We start from the raw sequence: 21,358 nt of genomic DNA on the forward strand, positions 1-21,358 counted from the left end.
TTTAGACACGAGAAACTTCACATAGCTCCGTTACTATGATCACAGATAAGATACTTTTCTGGGCCTCAGGCTTCACATCTATTAAAATGGGGCTGATAAAAATGTATCTCAGTGGCTGTGGTATGCTGTGCAGCACACAGTAGAAGCTCCGTAAATGAAGGCTATCATTATTGCCATGGAAAGTTGATGGTGAGATACCTACCTCTCAGGATTCTTGATCTCTTCAGTGACATAGTTGAGGGTGTCCCAGCCCGAGTAGGAGAACAGAGCTGAGTACAGTGCCAGGGCAATGTTACCCATTGCAAATGATGAACCCTCAAAGGAATTCTCAAAGTGATTCGAGGCTCCTGGAACCCAGAGAACATGGAAAGGCAGAAGGATTAGTGACCTACTCCCCAACCTCAAGGTGATCCAGTAACGGAACGGAAGAGTAAAATGAACAGCAGGTGAGCAGCTTAGAACACCTTTGGCAGCAAGGCTATCAGTGGAGGAACAGGAAACAGAACAGAGACATCTACAGTGATGGGCCAAGTGCAGGGCACAGAATGGGGATCTTGACAGGAAGGCCCCAAGGTGGACTCCGAGGAGAAGGGCTGGAGAACAGGAGTGGTGATGCAGACCTGCCCTGCAAGCTGCCCAATTCGGCCTCCTTTCTAACACCAGACTGAGCTGATACAGGGTGGAGGAAGGGCAAGGCTCAATATGCCCAGGTCAACAGAGTAGTTGTAGGGTAGGTGTTCAGGCCTGGGTACAAGAGAGGAGTGGGTATAAAGAGTTCATTTCTGCCCTTGCTCACTCCCAAGGGGAGAACAATCATAGCCACAAGATTGGGCTTGACAATCTGCAAAAGCCATCTCCCAGTGCACGGCTGTCAGCCCTTTTGCCAAGATCATCCTCCACTGGGAAGCAGTATGCATAGAAGTTAAAGGACAGGCTTTGGGATCAGTGCCTGGGTACAGATTTCGGCTCCACTACTTAATAGCTAGGATCTTGGGCAAGACACTTAATTCTGAAGCCTCAGTTTTTTCATCTATAAAATGGGAATAATAGGACCTATCAAATGAGATAATGCACAAAGGGGACTTAGAGGAGTGTGACTCAGAAAATGTTTAACAAATGTTAGTTGCTATTATTTCTTACCTTGGCCAAGTCTAACAATGCCTGCGATGATGACACCGATCAGAGCCAGTACTTTAGCATAGGTGAAAACATCTTGTACCATTGTTCCCCACTTGACATAGGCACAGTTAACGAAGGTTAAGAGACCTGAAAGAAAAATAATACTGACTGGTGACTGCACCATCCAGGTGGCCTTACACTCCCAAGCAATGTGTCCAGTACCAGTAATAGACCTTTGGCCAAAGACAAGTGTTGGGCTCAGACCTGCACTGCACTAGAAACCTCTGCCCAGAATGTCCTCACTATTATCATGCAAAAGAACTTGCTGAGCACCTGTATACACAGCACCACATACACACACACTCAGCGAGATGACACAAATGGGAGACACAAAGTAAATGTAGATTCGCTTACATACAAAAGTGCTCACAGCGGTGGGAGGCAAAACTGGAAGCTGTAGGGAATTAGGATGTGTTCAGCTGTTGTCTCTGAAAGGTCACGGTTTCTGCCCCCTCTTCACCCTCCTACCCCCTCCCCCCCATGGGCTCTAGGACCCAGGACACTGATGCTGTGGTATTACTGTTAACCTTAACGAGTCCTGTTATGACTTATCCAATGTCTGGGCCAGCAGGTCAGGACTTGTAGCCAGAGCTTAGGATGGAGGCCAGACTTCCTGATACTGCCTGCCAGCTCAGCTGCTTGTTTTTGTGCTTGGAAAGATTCTTGGAACAGAGATTCCTACAGAATGGGGACAGGGCATTTTTCCTGACTGGACAATGAAAAAATGAGAGCCACAAACAGTCCTCAAGTCCTTCCCCCGAGGTAGAGGTAATCCCTTTACCTGGATGAGCTTCAGTAAAGTTCATTCATGGATTGCCCTTAGAGCCAGAGTTCTTAACCTAGGGCTTCCACAAAGCCTGAAATGTTTCGTAAAGTGTGATGTAGGAATAGCCAAAGTATATGCATTTTTCTAAGGAAAGGGTTTGTAGCTTTTGTCAGAACCTCAGAGAAATCCATCACACTCCACAAAAAAGTTACAATCCACTTCAGAAAAAGAAATTCAAGAAGGAAAGCCCACACATGCTGTGAGGTTGACCAATAGCGCCAGGATGTGGCAGGGAAGAGTCGCAAGATATAATTCTGAAACTCAGCAGAATGTCACTCAACCATCTTGCTCACGCCCCCCCCCCCCCCCCCCCCCCCCGCCACCGCCAACCTCTTACACGGGCAGGCAGGCACATACCCCACTGTGGCAGAGTGAATCGCTTCACTGCTCCTTCCTTCCCAGCTCAGCAACTGGAGCACAAGAAGGATAGCTTAACAGTCCTTCTCAAAAAGGGCAAGGTCAGAGTCAGCCTGCCTTTCCAGTGGAGAAAGTGAGGCCCAGTGCTGGGCTGGCCTGCTTCAGGCCATCAACACAGTCGGAAAGTACTCCCTGTCTCAGCTCTGGCAGTGGCATGTCCTTCCATGTCCCTAGTTCTCCCATTTTGTTGTGTCCTAGCCTCATCACACTGGCCAGAGGCTACTTCATCCTGAGAAGCAGGAAAGACCAGCCTCTCAGAATAGCAGTCCTTTCTTCTCTCTTTCTCTCCCTTACCTTATAACCTTCCTATTCTACTCACTCCCCAAATTCTTTTCTGCTCTTCCCAGCAAAAGGACATTCCTGTCCATGTACTTGCATTTCTGCCTAATAAAAAAGACAAGAAACAATCAAATCTTATCACAAGGGCTGGGCAAAAATGTACCTGTAACTTCCTAGTGATACACACACACACACACACACACACACACACACACACACACACACACTAGAGGCCCAGTGCATGAAATTTGTGCATGAGGGGGGGTCCCCTGGCCTGCACCCTCTCCCAATCCAGGACCCCTTGGGGGATGTCATCACTCTCGTAATCCAGGACCGCTGGCTCCTAACCACTCACCTACCTGCCTGCCTGATCACCCCTAACCACTCTGCCTGCCTGATCACCCCTAACCACTTGCCTGCCTGATTGCCCCCAACCACTCTGCCTGCCTGCTTCATCACCCCTAACCACTCACCTGCCTGCCTGATTGCCTCTAATCACTCTGCCTGCCTGCCTCATCGCCCCTAACCACTTGCCTGCCTGCAAGATCGCCCCTAACCACTCGCTTGCCTACCTGATCACCCCTAACTGCTTGCCTGCCTGCCTGATCACCCCTAACTGCCTCTGCCTCAGCCCCTGCTGCCACGGCTTTGTCCAGAAGGACATCCAGAATGACGTCCAGAAGGTCGTTCTGCTGTCTGGTCTAATTAGCATATTACACTTTTATTATTATAGATATTTTTATTGATTTCATAAAGGAAGGGAGAGGGAGCAAGAAACATCAATGATGAGAGAGAATCACTGATCAGCTGCCTCCTGCACGCCCCACACTAGGGATCAAGCCCACAACTGGGACATATGCCCTGATGGGGAATCGAACCGTGACCTCCTGGTCCATAAGTCAACTTTCAACCACTGACCCACGCCAGCTGGGCATTTTTTTTCCCCCAGTGCTGTTAATAATTAAAGACAGAAGCATACAGTCTCCACAAGCACCCTACAAAATGGCTAAAGTGCCTTTATCTCACCCTCCACAAATCTTTCATATCTGTCGATCCTCCTCAGCTAGTCACCCATTCTTTATGCCTCACTGTACTTCTGCCTCCAGCCCTTCTCTTCCTCCTGTAACCCTTACCCCTAACCCCTGGGGTTCTGCTTCTGTCTTATAAATGGAACCCAGGGACAAACTGATGCTGCCATAAAATCCATGCTTAGCCATCAGAGTACCTCGGGTCATAATACCAAATGGGATAGGCTACGGGAACAGCTCTGGTTCAGAATCAGTCTGTAGCCCTGTGCCATGGGTTCTGTTCTCAGCTCTGTCCTTTGTTATAACAAATTCTGAAATGAAAATACATGGATTGCTTATATTTTAGTCCCCTACTGTTTCTCTACTCCCATCTCCATCCATTTGTATCCCTCCTTTTACCCACCAGTCACCACCCACCCACACTCAACCTTCTTTCTCAGCCACTGTCCCACCATATTGCCATGATCTGCTCTCTGTATTGAGCACAGGGGCTTGGTTTTAATGGAGAAGGGAATTCTATGGAAAGAAATCAGGAAGCAGAAAAACTGCCTAAAGAGAACACCTTCTCCCAAACCCAGCTTCCTCTGGGACCTCCTGGCCATGAAACAGGAAATGGTATGGCAAGCAGCAGTGCTGACTGGGCTCTTTGTCCCCAGGCAGCGGATACAGCTGACCGGAGGCCCCCAGAGCCCAGCCAAGTGCACTGTTCTTGAAGCAGAGCCCCCACCTCCTGCTTCAGAAGCAGGGAAAGGCAGGGAGGACCATGGAGTTAGAATTTAAAGGCAGCTTCAAGTTAATCTCAAGGACAGAGATGCCCTACCCTCCTATCTCTAGGTGCAATTCAGTCTCCACCCAACACTGACTCAAGTCCACAAGCAGATGGGCTGAAATCACTTTGGACCCTTGACTCAGGTACAGCTCCATTCCTGCTTTGACACCTGCTTTGGAGAAAGGAGAGGCTGTGAAGAAGTCACTGCTCTAAGCACCTAAACCCAGTCTCCATGGGCTCCTGGAGTAGTTCAGGCACGAAGGCCCAGCATCAACTCTGGAACTAAAAGACAGGAAGAAACCGCCTAAGTAGATCCAGAACAGAACAAAGCTTGCAGGCCCACTCAGGATCAGGTACCCAGCTTTAGTGTACATGCCCAAACTAAGAAGTCCCTGAAAAAGAATGGTAAACCTATAATTCTCCCAGCACCGAATTTCAAATACACACAATGTAACACACAAAACTTAGGCCACCATTGAATCCATTTTCTGTTTCAAATGCCCAGAGACTATAAAATCTCAATACTTCACTAGACAAATGATTCCATTTATTTAAAATTATGTTTTTATTGATTTCAGAGAGAGGGAGAGAGATAGAAACATCGATGATGAGAGAGAATCATCCATCAGCTGCCTCCTACTGGGGATCAAGCCCACAACCTAGGCATGTGCCTGACTAGAAATTGAACTGGCAATCTCCAGGTTCATGGATCAACACTCAACCACTGAGCCACACCAGCTGGACTCATTCCATTTTTTTAAAAGAGATTAATAGCTGTTCTCTCCACTAACCCAAAAACGCGTTTCTCGCCGGTTCTACTCAGTAGTTCTAGGCCTCTCCTCTGGAGCTACACTGAATCAAGCTAACGCCTCTTCCACATAAGGGCCCTTCTTATCATTAAATATTTACATCTCTCCCCCTTGAGTCTTCCCTCTTTCAGGCTAATAATCCAGTTTCTTCAATCTCTTGTGTGACAAATATGGCCAGACTATTCACCATCCCAGTTCTCTCTTCTGCATTTACAGCACTTCACTCTGTCAGTGTCTCCCTGAAAACGTGAGACACACACAGGAAACTGCAGACAACTTGCAGTGGAGTTGCAGTTTGAATTCACTGTCAACTACAAGTCCTTTTTCCCCACCTGAAACTGATGAGCTTTTCCCTCTCCTTAGTGGGCCTATAAAAATGAACTTTTTAAAAATCCCAAATATGGCACTTTACATTCCTTTGTGAATCTTTAGGCATCTGTCCCATCTACCTTAATTTTGTCAGTTCAAATGCCTTCCATTTAAAATACAAAATTGAAGGCATTTGAACTAATTTCCCTGGAAGTCACTGATAAAAATGTTGACCAGGATAGGCAGAGCCCTGTAATCTATCACTATAGACCCTCCTCTATGCTGGTATTATTCCAGAACATCAATCAAGAATCCACCAAACTATTCCTTTATCTAGTCCACCTTTTTCCAGCTGGTCAAAAAGAATATCATGAGAGTTTTCCAAGAACCTCTCTGAAAACTGTATACACATGTCTCTGTTCTAACAATCTAATGATGCTATCAAATGATTCAAATAAAATTAGTACATATTTATACTAGATTGTTCATAACTATACCATTGTAACAGTCAAAAATCAGAAACAAACCAAATGCCTATCAACAGTAGAGTGGCTAAATCAATACAATGGAATACTAAACAGCAGTGCCAGCCAGTGGCACCTCGGCTTCCGCACCTCCCGAGAGCCGTGAACAGTCTGGTGGGCCCAGCCCTCAGGAAGGATCCAGAAGGACCCTGCCCCTGGCCTGCCTGCTGCCAATCGCTGTGGAGTGGGGCCTCCTGCCTGGGGCCTCGGCCCTGTCTCTGCACTTTTCTCTGGGGAGAAAGGACACTGCCCCACCACCTGGACCCACACCACCACCTGGGCCCACACTGCTGCCTTGTCCCAGGACGGAGGCTTTTGGACCCTCGGACCCTGACCCCACTCAGCCAAGTGTCTTTCTATGTCTCTGGGGGTCATGGCGGGGGGGGGGGGGGGGAGAGACACCTGAGCGTGTGGGTCAGTGTCTGCATGACATGGAATAAACTGTGCCCACTGCCAAATATATATCAAGCCAGACACAAAAGTACATACCCTTTATATCCATTCACATAAAAACAGGCAAAACTAATCTATACTACTAGAAGTCAGAACAGTGACTTATTTCCCTTTGTGTGTGTTTGGTGGGGCAGAGGGGAGTGACTAGGAGGAACACAAGGAAGGGTTTGAGGGCTACTTTTATGACATAGATGCTGGTTACATGTGTGTTCAATTTGTGAAAATTCATCAAGCTGTGCACTTATAATGTGTACTGTTTCTTGGTATATATTGCATTTTAATAAAAAATTGAACAAAAAACAAGGTTAGCTTAGCATGGCTTGTTTTTAGTGAATCTATACAGGTTACTAGAGATTCTTCTTTCCTCTCAAACTTTGCTAATTAAGTGAGCCTAGAATTTGGGCAGGAATCAACTTCAAATTGTCAGTGCAGAATGCTCCGAATCCACCTCTTCCTCTTTCTTGTGGTGGGCAGAACAAGGCCCTGGGAGGCAGAAGAATCAGTGTCAGAGTGATGTGATGTGATGTGATGTGATGTGATGTGATGTGATGTGATGTGATGTGATGTAAGACTTGACCAGCTACTGCTGGCTTTGAAGACGAAACAGGTCCATGAGCTAAGGAATGTGGGCAGCCTCTAAAAGCTAAAAAAAAAAAAAAAGAAAATGGATTCGCCTCTAGGCACTGCTGACACCTTGATTTTGGCCCAGTGAGACCCAGTGAAGACTTCGACCTATGAAATGGTTAAGATAATAAATTTGTGTTGTTTTAAGCCAATAGTTGGGGGTATTTGTTATAGCCTAATACATCACTCAATAGCTTCATTTCACACCCTTCCTGTTCTCCAAGATCCTGGAGATGCCAGGATTCTGTCATCTCAACTAATTATGAATCCTTTCCATTTGTCTGCAAGTGGATAGTTAAAGACGTTTAAAGCAATAACATGTTTTATTACTATCTGCTTAACTCTCTTGGCCTTAAGTTTTTGTTGGCCTATATCTGTTAGCCTGCTGTTGTTTTATTTTTGTTTTATTTTTGTTTTTTTAATTAACCCTTTCTAGGTTAGCAATCCCTTGCTAGGAAAAATTAGAAGAAAAACAGGCTTTCTTCTGTCTGGCCACCATCTACTTTCATATAACTAACTGCCATGCCCTTGCTGTTCTCACTCTGAACATTCCTCTAGAGCATTTTATTGTCTGTCCTCAGTCTTTTCTTCAGACCTTAGCTTATGCTGGGCATTAACCTTCAGGACACCCTTCTCACAGTTCTGGGCCACCCCTGTATTGAGTCTAAGTTACGTCATCTCTCACCTTCTTTTGTGTATCTTATTTCTAAAATTCTAAGCTTATCAAAAAGCAATGTGTTCAATCACATTGGTTTCTTCAGATGACTCTCCTTTTCTTCTTAAATAAGATAATTTCCAACTACTTTATTATAATTTCACTTTAGAGAGCTCCTGGTCTTTTTTCTTTTAATCCCTGGCTATGAAATTATAATTCTTTGCCCTGAACTTTTCTGCATCCCTTTGCCTAGAATTTAGAGTGTATTTCAGGAGAGATCCAAGATGGCGGTGTAGATAAACATCTGGGCTGCTGCTGTCCACAACAATTTCCAAAACTACAACTAAAAGACAGAACGTCTATCACCCAGAACCACGGGAAAGCTGGCTGAGCGGAACCTCTACAACTAGACCGAAAGAGACGGGAGCCATCAGGGCACAAACGCTGAAAAACTGAGGTACAGGGGAGCACGCGCGGGTGCACGCACAAAACAGGCTGGGGGAGCCCAGCTGGAGGCGGGCGTTGCTTTCTTTAATCCAAAGAGAGACAAGCCCCCAATCTCTCTGAAATCCAGTTTCTGGGGAGAGACTGGGCTGTCTGCCATCAGGTCAGAGAGTGAGGGTGGCTTGCTAGCAGAGCTGCGTGAAGGTAGAATTGTTGGCGGCGCCAGGCACGAGACGCGGGGACGCGGTTGGAGGCGGCTCACTGCCAGCCATCGCTGTTTGCCACGCCCTAGTCTAGTGACGCCCTGAGACTCCGCCTGCACAATCTACAAACACACCCAAGCTCCTAGCAGCGGTTTTTGCATATGAATGGCCTTTTCTATTGCAGTTTAAACTAGTAAACTTGCAACCCGGTACAGACAGCTCCAAAGCCTCCAAGCTCCAAGCAGGGAGGAGAGGACGGCAGTTCTCGCTGTAGCTCCTGCAGGGTGGCCTCAGACAGCAGCTGAACTGCACCCCATTGGAGATCCAGAAGCCAGTATACCTAGTGGTCAGTGTGAGACACCAGATTTCAACTCCTCACATCCATAAGTGACACATTCGGGAGGCAGACTCAGTGAGCACCAAAGCCCCACTGAAACAAGCCCTGTACCATAGCGCATGTCTCCAGCGCAGCAGTGCTTCCATTATAGACACAGCGGGTCCTCACAGCCAATTGGCCTGGAGGTCAGTTCCTCCCAGTGTACCAACAGCAATCAAGGCTTAATTACAACAAGACTTTGCACTCAGCCCACAAAGGGGTGTACCAAGAGCGACCACCTAGGGTGATTGGGGAAGCTGAGCTACCGGCCCCTATAGATCACTGACCACACAAAGCCACTCCATCAACACAGGGAGGCAGCCAAAATGCGGAGACACCGAAGCATGTCATGAATAGGAGAGATGGAGGAAAGTAAACTACTGGACGACACAGTGTTCAGAACCACATTTATAAGGTTACTCAAGAATCTTCTAAAAACTGCTGAGAAACTTGAAGAGACCTTCAAGAACCTTAATGAGAATACCAAAAAAATGGAAAAGGACCAGTCAGAAATTAAGCATACACTGTCTGAAATAAAGAATATACAGAAACTCAACTGTAGATCACTGTACCCAAAGAGTCAAACCAAAGATCTGGAATATGAGGAAGCAAAAAACACCCAACCAGAGAGGCTGAAAGAAAGAAGAATCCAAAAGTGTGAGGATAGCGTAAGGAGCCTCTGGGACGGCTTTAAGAGTACCAACATCCAAATTTTTGGGGTGCCAGAAGAAGAGACAGAGCAAGATACTTAAAACCTATTTGAAGAAATAATGACAGAAAACTTCCCCCACCTGGTGAAAGAAATAGACTTACAAATTCAGGAAGCACACAGAACCCCAAACAAGAAGAATCCAAAGAGGACCACATGAAGACACATCATAATTAAAATGCCAAGGGCAAAAGACAAAGAGAGAATCTTGAAAGCAGCAAGAGAAAAACAGTTAGTTACCTACAAGGGAGTACCCATATGACTGTCAGTTGATTTCTCAACAGAAACTATGCAGGCCAGACGGGAGTGGCAAGAAATATTCAAAGCGATGAACAGCAAAAACCTACAACCAAGATTACTCTACCCAGCAGAGCTATCATTCAGAATTGAAGGTCAGATGAAGAGCTTCACAGACAAGAAAAAGCTAAAGGAGTTCATCACCATCAAACCAGAATTACATGAAATGCTGAAGGGTATTCTTTAAGAAGAGGAAGAAGAAGAAAAAGATAAAGGTAAAAATTATGAACAACAAAAAGACATCAAATACATACCTACCAACAAGTGAATCTAAAAATCAAGTGAATAAAAAATCTGAAGAACAGAGTGGACTGGTGAATATAATAGAATCAGGGACATAGAAAGGGAGGGGATGGACAATTCTCAGGGGGCAGGGGGTCTGAGGGGTGCAGGAAGAGATTGGACAAAAATCTTACACCTATGGATGAAGACAGTGGCGGGGGGTAAGGGTATGGGGTGGGGTGGGGAATCTGGTGGAGGGGAGATATGGGGGGGGGGGAAAAAAAGAGGAACACCTGTAATAATCTGAACAATAAAGATTTATTATTTTAAAAAAAAAAGTAGAGTGTATTTCAGAGGAAACCTAGCATTTCTTTTTCTGGGAGATACAAAAACTGAACAAGCAAAGTCACTTCCTCACAAGGATTCCTCATTTCCCTGGTTATGTTTAATAATAATAATAAATAAGTCCTTATCCTTTTGAGATTCATATCGAAGCCTGTACAGCTTCAATGACTTGATGTCTTGGATTTACCTTAAATAATCTAGTGTGGTAGCACCTTGCTAGTGCGTGTATCTCAGACTCGGAGATAACTCGCACTCTTCTCGGTTGCTGCTCTCTGTGCCCTGAGGGCCCACAGACCAGGGGAACCCCAAGAGTAGGAGGCAGATGCAAAAAGGAGCAGGTCTGAGGGTCCAACTGTCACTGCCAAGCACTCACAGCAAGATTCAGAGGAGGATAGGCCCAGGAGTAAGGGCGTCCAAAGAGGAACAAGCAATTAAAAAAAAAAAAAACCTCAACATGGAAAATGCCAAACAGGAAAATGAAACAAAGGATGAAAAGGAGCAAGGTGCTAATAAAGGAGAGCCTTGGCCCTCCCTTTGGAAGCTGGTGAACAGTGTGTGCTGGGAGGAAATCAGGGGTGGCTCCCTCCTGGGCAGCCCATCCTGCAGCACAGATGGGATGGGGCAGAGGCATGGAGAGCCGCAGGCAAGGATGAGACAGAGAACACGGAAAGGATTGGGAAGAGATGAGACAGCCGATGAAAACCATGCGGGAAAGCAGTTAAGTCAAAGTCTGCGGGCAGTTAGCACTGACCCCCGCACCATGACCATCACGATGAGCTTTGCCTTATGCCTTGAGTCCTGATGTTTTCCCTGAAGTTAATAGGGAGATACACCTGTTTCCTACACTTACATGTTCGTGATGTGCCTTCACTGTGAGCCTGTTGGTGCTGCTTGTTTCCAGTGGGTCTCCTTTTACCAGTTTCTAAACTGAATGTTGTGTTTTGACCCAATTTGTAAGTTTCTGTCAGCAGGGGAGTTTACCTATTGCATGGGAAGATGCTCATTACATACTGTGAAGTTAATAAAGCAGTTTTAAAAAGCAAATAATAATCATCATCATCATCATCTAGTGGGGTAAGGGGTAATAATAATCTAGTGGGGTAAGTATAGATAAAACAATGTTGATTGTCATTCATGAACCCTGGGAGTTCATCATATTGTTCACTCTACTTTTGGATATGTTTGAAAGTTTCCATAATAAACTTTTTTTTTAAAAAAGCCTCACCCAATGATATGTTTATTGATTTTAGAGAGCAAGAGAGGGAAGGAGGGAGAGAGGAAGGAGGGAGAGAGGAAGGAGGGAGAGAGAAACATCAATGTGAAAGAGAAATATCTATCGGTTGCCTCCCAAACAAGCCCAACCAGGATCGAACCCGCAACCTTTTTGGTGTACAGGAGGGTGCCCCAACCATCTGAGCCACCCAACCAGAGCCATAATAAACCATTTTTAAAAATTTATAGAGGTACTGTTTTTAATAGAAGGCTACTAACTTTAGCAAAAGATGCTCAGGGACTTGAGGTTTCTATTACTACCATATTTTCCATTTTGTACAAACTTTATAATCTTCAGTAAGACAGCAAAATAGTCTCCCTCTGATCTGACAGTGTGCTATCTACACTGAGTGGCCAGGTTATTATGACCACCCCATCAGTACTTTGTTGGGCCACCTTTTGCCTTCAATACTGCGGCGATTCTTCTTGGCATTGACTCCACGAGATGTTGAAAGGTGATGCGAGGAATCTGACACCATGCCTGATGAATAGCACTGTCCAGTTCTGTGAGATTTGATGGTTGTGGAACCAGCTGCCTGATGGCTTTTAACTTTGTCCCACAAATGTTCAATGGGATTGAGATCTGTGATTGTGGGGGCCACCTAAGCAAGGTAAAGTCTCCCTCATGTTCTTGAAACCAATCCTGCACAATACGAGCACCGTGGCATGGCGCATTGTCTTGTTGGAAGAAGCCATCTCCATTGGGATACGCCATCAACATGATAGGATGAACCTGATCAGCAACGATACTTAGGTATGTTGTACTATTCGGCATTGTTCCACATGAATTAAAGGGCCCAAATCATGCCAGAAAAACATGCCCCAAACCATAACACTGCCCCCACCAGCTTGAAGGGTTGTACTCATGCATGTGGAATGCATGCTTTCATGCTGTTTCCATGAAATTCTCACTCTGCCATCTGCATGATGCAACTGGAAATGTGATTCATCGGACCACATGACTTTTTTCCAATGCTCAACTGTCCAATCCTTGTGCTCCTGTGTGAATTGGAGACGTTTTATCTTGGTAACTGCAGACAGCAAAGGTGTTCAAACAGGCCTTAGGCTTCCATATCCCATACGATGCAGTGTACGGCTAATTTGCCTACAAACATCAGGTGGTCATAATAATCTGGCCACTCAGTGTATGTCCACACTTACATCATTCCTACCTCTTTTTGCTCTTATCCTCTTTTTTTTTTTTTTTAATATATTTTATTGATTTTTTACAGAGAGGAAGGGAGAGGGATAGAGAGCTAGAAACATCAATGAGAGAGAAACATCAACCAGCTGCCTCCTGCACACCCCTTACCGGGGATGTGCCCGCAACCAATGTACATGCCCTTGACCGGAATCGAACCTGGGACCTTTCAGTCCGCAGACCGATGCTCTATCCACTGAGCCAAACCGGTTTCGGCTGCTCTTATCCTCTTGTTCTGTTCACCATGCTTCTTCCCTTAGGGTGAGGATCTATTTCCATGCACTATTGCTATGAGAGACCTTCAGGAAAATTCCCTAAGTGGATCCTAGAGCCTCTGACAACACCATGTAATAATTCTTCTCAATGTAAGCAGATAGGATTACCAGAGGCTGGTGTCTTTGTGCCTTTCTAAGAGGTGGGCCACATATCTGTAACTTCCGTTTAGCTGTAAGAAGAAACACACCTTCAGGCAGAGCTGCAAGCAGAATTGGCTGGTCCTGTTCATTACATTTGCTGGGGAAGTAAAATCCTTTGACAGGTCTCTGTATGCTAGTGTAGTGAAATTTCCCTCTCACTGCAATCAAAAGAATCAAAACCTGACCTTGCCCAGAGAGAGTAGGCACCCCTTATTATAGCAGGGCCTCGTACAAGCACATCTCTCTTTGATATACACACACATTAGTCTCAGCTCTTCTGGTAAACCCATCATTTTTTAACAAAATATACTCTTTCATGTCATATTCTAATCAAATATGAAATTGTTTCTACCTTGCAGTAAAAGTAAAGAACAAATAAGTTTATTAGCCTTAAATGTTTATAGATGTGAGTCTAAAACATCACTCCCCATCTTCTATCCTATTTTCTACAAATGCATTACTGAGCAAATTTTCCATCTTTATTCTCCTTTCTGTATAATACCTCAAAGTCTCCAAAATACCCAGATTTATACTATAATCTGTGCATTTTATCCTTTCCTTTAAAATTTCACTTTAAAGCCTTATTAAACACATCTCTTCCAATCCCTAAGAAATCTGCTCTGTGCCTTGCCAGAGTCTACCTTTCTGGTATCTTAGCATTTACAATCAGGCAGTCTGCTCTCTGTTCTTCTTTTCCTTCACATACACAGCCTTCAGTTGACAGTGAGATGAAAATTCTACCTGCCACTCACTTCACTATCTTGAATTGCAAAGTCACATGACACACCTCAGGTGTCTTCTGACTAGTGACGCCATTCATCCCACAGGACTTGGCAGGATGGGGGTCTGTAGGCTTAACTGGTGTGAATAAGCTTTTCATCATATGTTGCTCAAGAAAAACCACACATGCCTGGCCGGCATGGCTCAGTGGTTGAGCGTCGACCTATGAAATAGGAGGTTATAGTTCGATTCCCAGTCAGGGCACATGCCCAGGTTGTAGGCTTGATCTCCAGTGGAGGGTGTGCAGGAGGCAGCCGATCAATGATTCTCTTATCATTGATGTTTCTATATCTCTCTCCCCCTCCTTTCCTCTCTCTGAAATCAATAAAAATATATCTTAAAAAAAAAAAAAAAACACGTCTCTCAAGGGACAGCCATGCTCCTTAATCGGTATGCCCAGGCCTGCTAGTACCCATATGTCTCCAGAACACTCTACCACTGCTGTTTCCATAGAAGTACCAGATTTATATTCTCTGAAAAAGTCTCAGATCTGTTGCCTAAAGCCAGGCATTGCAAGTGTTTCCTCCTTTTCTGTACTGCCTGATTTGTTTGTGTTCCCTAAAGCTGGTTTAGGATACTCTCTACACCTTACAATTCCCTTTCCCTTCCTGGCTTCCCTGAGGTATTATTTCTTCCATTCTTCCTAGGTGCTTTTATAACTCTCGGAAAGCAGACCTCAAACTCGTACCTTTTCAGGCTAGAAAACCATTTCGCTTCCTAGGGCATCATGGGTGAGAGCATCTAGGTCACTGAATCAGATGCCTCCTATTCTGCCTCCTGGGACTGAACCCCTAAGGCACAGTGACAATTGAGAAGCTCTCTTCCCAAGCCTGAGTGAGCATCAGAATCACCTGAGGAATGTTAGCCTACAGCTTTGGCGTTCCACCTCAGGAGTTCGGATGCAGGGGTCTGCGGCAGGGTTCCCAGGGAAATTTGATGGCCTGCCTGCTGCAGGTGTGCTACCTGAAGTAATTACATTCAGAACTAAACCCTTCACTTAACTCAGCGCTTCTCTATCCTGGCTGCACATTGGCCTCCCTTGACAAGTTTTAACAAAGTCCAATCTCAGGCCCCACCCAGGCAGTGAAGTCAGAAATTGAAGTGGAACCCCAGCATCAGCATGTTTTCCAAGCTCCCCAGGTGATCCTAAGGCTCAGTGACAATTGAGAAGCTCTCTTCCCAAGCTCCCCATCAGATCTCCTGAGCAGCAACTTTCTACTTCTTCAGTTCACATTCTCCAAGCCAGTTCTCACTCTTCTACCCAGTGGTGCAGATTTATTTGGTTGGGGGAACAGGGAGGGAGAGGTAGGGCCGGGAGTATTTTTTAAACCTCCCAGGTAATTTCAATGTACAGCCAGGGTTGGGACCCACTGTCCCCGACTCCTTCCCCAACTTCCCTCTAGGCTCCGCCGAGGCAGAGAGAAAGAGAACATATAAAGGAAGAGACCGAGGGTGAACCCCTGGAGAGCCTTGAGGATCAAACCAGCACAGGACTCTACACCCTCACTGCGGATGGAAGTTTGCTCCAAAGTTCACACTGACCCCACATCAGAAAGAACCCAAGGCTCTGACTCCAGCTTCTTTGTTGCTGTGAATGTGGAACATGAAATGAAAGTTTCCCCACCATGAACTTAAAATGACTCTTGGGAAAACCCCTCCGGGAGCGATAACCAGCTTCCAAGAATAAAGTGCAAAGGGCAAATATCATTTGGGGGCCCAGTATCTGGCTGTTCCATCTCATTAGCCACAAGGACACGAAGTCAGTCATTCTAGTACCAGGAACAGCTGCAGGGGACATGTGGCCAAAGCTTTCAGACAAATACACAGAGATCTGAAGTCCTTTATAGTCCCCAAGTAGAGTTAGCAGACTCAGTATAAACTGTCTGCCTTCCCCTCTGCCCAATTCCTGCAACTGCCCCCATAGCCCCCACCACCACCACCCTGAGAGCCAAAAGCACTCAGTCCCTCTCAACTAAGCTGAATCTGGAAACATATCTTCTGTTCATTCGTCCAGTCAACATTTCTTGAAGCACCTGCTACATGCAAGTCACTAAGGTCAAGTGTCAGGGGCACAAAGACTCAGTAGTCTGTCTGTTCACAGGAGACCCTGAAGCTGTGTTGCTGGCTGACCGGTATAACAGGCAGATTGAAGACACAGGAGGTAAAATATCCTGTCAGCGAAAGGCAAGAAACTAGACACACAAAAAACTAGACCATGTGATGGGCACGTGTAAGCAGGATCAGAATGACCCGACGCTGCTAGCAGTGGGCCAAAGCATGTCAGCTCCGAAGAAAGGGCCATTGGGTGGAGCTGGACTTCTGGACACCTAACCCTGACTCCTGCAAAGAGGAAGGAGAGTCTCAGCCCTCCTTTCCTATCTCAGAGCTAGTGTAAAATTAAAAGTAGGTGTGTTATCTTTATCTTACAATTAAGAAAACTGAAGTCACTCAGGCCGGCTCCAAATGTATACATTCCACCACTCCATGTGCCTTCCTGTCTGGATTCAGGGATGTGAGCCTGGGAGTGGGATTATCTCCCCTCAGGGTATGGCTGCAGGGATCTGGAGCGACCTCAAAGAACTCTGGGGAAAACAGAATAATCAGCCTCAGGAAGGGCCGTCAGCATACCTCTCTGCTTGGGAAGGGTCCTTCCAAACTCAGAATTAATTAATCCACCCACCAAGCATGTCCTGGGCACCCACTGTGATCCAGGCCTTCACAGGCCCCAGCCTTCACAGAAAAGTGAACATGGGCAATTATAAGAATGAAAGTCACTGCCAGGTAACCCACCCAGCCTGGGGCAGTGAAGGGGTGCAGATGAGTACCAGGACCACTGTTACTGGCACTGAGTACTAGTATATGGAGGCCGGTGCTGGGGTTGGGGGAGGGGAGAAAGAATTTCTGGCAGAAAGGGCAACATGTGATTACCCTGACAATGAAGTCAAAAGTGAGTAAAGTCACCCATGCGCACACAAAAAATGTACCTAAGCCAGCAATTTTCTCTCTCTCTCTCTCTCCCTCTCCCCCCACCTCTCTCTCTCTCTTTTTTTGTTTTGTTAATCTTTCACCCAAAGATATTTTTCCATTGATTTTTTTAGAGAGAGTGGAAGGGAAAGGGAGAGACAGAGAGAGAGAAACATCAATGTGAGAGAGACACATTGGTTGCCTCCCGCACACGCTCCAAGCCCTTGACTAGAATTGAACCCAGGACCCTTCAGTCTGCAGGCTCTATCCACTGAACCAAACCAGCTAGGGCCCGCAAGGATTTTTTAAATATGCAATATCTCACTGTTTAGTCAAGGGCACTGACCTCTTTTCCCTTAGATTGTCAAATAAAAAAAATTACAACAAACACAACAGCCGTCTGGTGTGAATGAATCAAAATTATACCTATTTTTTTGTCAGATCGGCAAAAAAATCTATCTTTTGGTGTGCTACATAATTTTAATAATTAGTTTATGTGTGCCATAAAAAAGGTTGAAAATCACAGACCTACATAATAATCGGTGATTTCTAGGACTGTTGCAATGCTAGCCTATCTAGAGCTGTAATTCATCAGTTCTAAAGGAAGGTTATACCTATAGAGGGACAGTAAGCCACTCGGACAAAAGCAGAAACCTTTATTTGCTCTCTTGAAATGGTCACTGTTTAAACAGAAAAGGGTGAAAGTATGGCAGAAATAGAGATCATGCCTCTATGAGATAGAGACCCCATTATAGAGATGAGGAAACTGAGGCTAATAAATGTAGTCTGCCTGATTCCATGCTCTTAACCACCATGACTGCTGCCTCCCAAGGAATGAAGGTATCCTCTGCACTGTTCCAGGGAGAGAAATGCTGACTCAAGGCACCCAAACACTCCAACCATGGAGAACACCTTATTGCAGGGTAAAGATATTTCACCCACCCTAGCCGGTTTGGCTCAGTGGATAGAGGGTCAGCCTGCAGACTGAAGGGGCCCGGGTTTGATTCTGGTCAAGGGCACATGCCCGGGTTGTGGGCTCAATCCCCAGTAGAGGCGTGCAGGAGGCAGCCAATCAATGATTCTCTCTCATCATTGATGTTTCTCTCTCTATCTCCCTCTCCCTTCTTCTCTGAAATCAATAAAAATGTATTTAAAAAATAAAAGCTTTTTCACCCAACTGTTCCAGAAAATATCCCTAAATCAAGCTAAGGCAGGCTTAAGTCTTTTCCATAAACTCCTCCCTTAACCTTGGTCCTTCCCTCTACCTCTGCATTTCCTACCTTAAACTCAATACTGTAGCCCACCCTGACCTCCTTACAGTGTCTTAAAGATGTCCTTCTTTCTTGTCTGCAAGTTTCCATACATTCTGTTCTTGCTGCCTGAGGGGCTCCTCTCCCCTCTCTAATTTTTCTTCATCATTCAGGTATCATGTTAAACTTCCTTAAGGAGAGTTTCTAAACTCCTAGGCTAGTTCAGGTCGCCTCCTGTGGCTCCTTGCATCTCACAAATCACAACACGCATCATAATTCCACTAGCACACACACACTGACAGCTCCATAAAGACAATGATCCGTGCTGGGAGGATGGCAACACTTCATGAATGTTTGGTGAATGCTCATTCTCCAGCCCCATCTCTTTCTTGAGCTCCAAATAGGTACATCTGCCTACTATCTTACAAATAAATTTCAAATTCAACATGATTGCATCCCCCTCCTTGTAAATTATGCCAGCACCTACTGATTGCCCAAGCCAGAAACCACATCTCTTCATTCAGGGAACATTAATTGAGTTCCTGTCTTTGTTTCTTTGCTGGGGATACAGTGAATCATAAGACAGGCTCACACTCTATATGGCACAGAACTTACAGGCTGGTGAACATTACCAACCTCTTCCTTAGGCCAAACATCCCAATAAATGTCATTGGTTATACTGACTATAACTTCTAAATCACTCTCCCAGCCCTGGCCAGTTTGGCTCAGTGGATAGAGCGTTGACCTGGGAACTGAAGAGTCCCGGGTTCAGTTCTTGTCAAGGGTATACACCAGGGTTGTTGGCTCGATCCCCAGTAGGGGATGTGCAGGAGGCAGCCGATCAATGATTCTCTCATCATTAATGTTTCTCTCTCTCTCTCTCCCTCTCCCTTCCTCTCTAAAATCAATAAAAATATATTTTAAAAATAATAATAATAAAAATATTAAATCACTCTCCCATCTGTCCTTTCCCAGAACATCATCTCCTGAATAAGCCATATCCCCACTGCCATTGCCCTAATTCAGGCTTTTGTCATTTCCTGCCTATATTTCCAGGAGAGCTTTCTATCAGGATCTCTGCCTCCAGCCTTGCTCTTCCGTCCCAACCCAGCTACATGGTTCCCCTGCTTAGAACCCTTCAATGACTCCTCACATGCTTTAAAACAAAATCTAAACCCTCTAGGAAGGTTGTCTCCAGCTTTAGCCCCTTGCCTTCCTTTGTTCCCTCACATCCCACAATCCTCCACAAACATTCTTCTCACCTTTGTGCCTTTACATTGCCTTTCCCTGTATCTAGAATGTCCCTCCCCTTTCCTCATCAACAGATATTTATTGAGTACCTTCCTGACAACAGACACTGTACTAAGTGCCAGAGATTCAGCAGTGAGCAAAACAAAGTCCCTACTCTTATGATGTTTACATTCAAGATGGAAGGATAGCCCTACCTGTGTGGCTCAGGTGGTTGGGTGTCCTTCCCTGTGCTGAAAGGTTGCTGGTTCAATTCCCAGTCAGGGAGCATGCCTGGGTTGTGTTCAGGAGTCAGCCAATGGATACTTTGATCTCACATCGATGTTTCTCTCTCTCTCCTTTTCTCTCTCTCTCCCTTCCACTCTGAAAGCAATAAAAATATGTATTTTTTAATAAAAATATTTTTTAAGCCAAAACCGGTTTGGCTCAGTGGATAGAGCATCAGTCTGCGGACTGAAGGGTCCCAGGTTTGATTCCAGTCAAGGGCACTTGCCCGGGTTGTGGGCTCAATCCCCAGTAGAGGACGTGCAGGAGACAGCCAATCAATGATTCTCACCATTGATGTTTCTCTCTCTCTCTCCCTCTCCCTTCCTCTCTGAAAGCAATAAAAATATGTATTTTTTTAAATTTTTTTTTAAAGAGAGAGAAAATCAAGACAAACAGTATAGCCAGAGCAGAGAGAGGGATGGGGAGAAGTCTGGGATGAGTCAAAGAAATCAGATGAAGTGGGCCTTGAAGGTCATGCTAAGTGGGTGTTTCTCCCACCCCTGACTCCTTTTCATCCTTCAGTGTCAAGTGCAGAAATCACTTCCTAAATAAGCTACACGCCACCCTACTCCTAGCACTCAGAATATACAATATGTTTAATTTACTACTTTTGCCAGTCTCCACCACACAATGAGTTCCCTACAGCAGGAGCTCTATCTTTCCGCTCCATGTTTTATGGACCCCACCACAAGCAGTAAATTGTTTCTGAATAGTCGAAACATTCTTCCTTCCTTCTCATTTCATGCCCTGCAAGTAACTCCCCAATTACCAGATTGGTTTCCCAGTGGCCATGGTACTAGAAAGGAGTACCATGTGCTATATACCCTCCACATGCCTTGATAGTGAACACATGCCCTCTGGAATTTAGAAATTACATGTGTATGCTCACCAATGTACATTTAATAAACATTATCACTTATGCACACCAGCCTCTTTTCTGGGTGAGACTCAATTGGTGAGAAAATGATCAACTTTGGGTCATGATGACCCAAGGAAGGCACTGCTCATGGAAGGGCCTCCTGAGCAGCCCTACAGAAGCCCCAGATGCCCCCTCATCACCACCTTCCCTATTTCATATGGCAGCCCATCACCTTCCATCTGCCCAAGCTTGAATCCTTAACATCACCTCAAAGAGCTCCTACACACCCCCACATCCAGAAGTCCTAGAAATTCCACCTTATAACGATTTCTGTATCTACCCCCTCATCTCAGTTCCAAAGGCCCTGCCCAGAGGGCAGGCCTCCACCACACTTTATATGGACTCAGGTTTCAGCTCCCTAAACCGGTCTCCCTACCTTGTCTCTCTTTCCAAAAACACTCTCCACATGTCCACCAGAGTTCCTCCAAGCAAATTGTACTTCCCCACTTAAAATTGTTAGCTCCCCCCTATCTCCAAAATAAAGTCTAACCTGTGTAGGCACCGTATAAAACCCTCCTTGAGCTGACCCTAGGCTGTATTTCCAGTCCTTATCTCCTCCCCTGTCTCGTACTC

The 21,358-nt window shown here is 45.5% G+C and overlaps 1 protein-coding gene and 1 pseudogene across 4 annotated transcripts in view; one reads left to right on the forward strand and one right to left on the reverse strand.

Moving 5' to 3' along the window:
* SLC7A7 (solute carrier family 7 member 7) overlaps positions 1–21,358 on the reverse strand; it is a 34,315-nt gene that overhangs the window by 5,635 nt on the left and 7,322 nt on the right. For all 4 annotated transcript variants that reach the window (XM_028135277.2, XM_054716434.1, XM_008158541.3 and 1 more), the window contains exons 3-4: positions 1,141–1,266; positions 203–347 (exon numbers count right to left, since the gene is read on the reverse strand). In XM_028135277.2, coding sequence (XP_027991078.1) covers positions 203–347; positions 1,141–1,266 — 271 coding nt within the window. The remainder of the gene's footprint in view (positions 1–202; positions 348–1,140; positions 1,267–21,358) is intronic.
* LOC114228667 (protein BEX1-like) lies at positions 10,791–11,263 on the forward strand (annotated as a pseudogene).

Source organism: Eptesicus fuscus, chromosome 5 (assembly GCF_027574615.1).
Source record: "Eptesicus fuscus isolate TK198812 chromosome 5, DD_ASM_mEF_20220401, whole genome shotgun sequence".
NCBI lineage: Eukaryota > Metazoa > Chordata > Mammalia > Chiroptera > Vespertilionidae > Eptesicus > Eptesicus fuscus.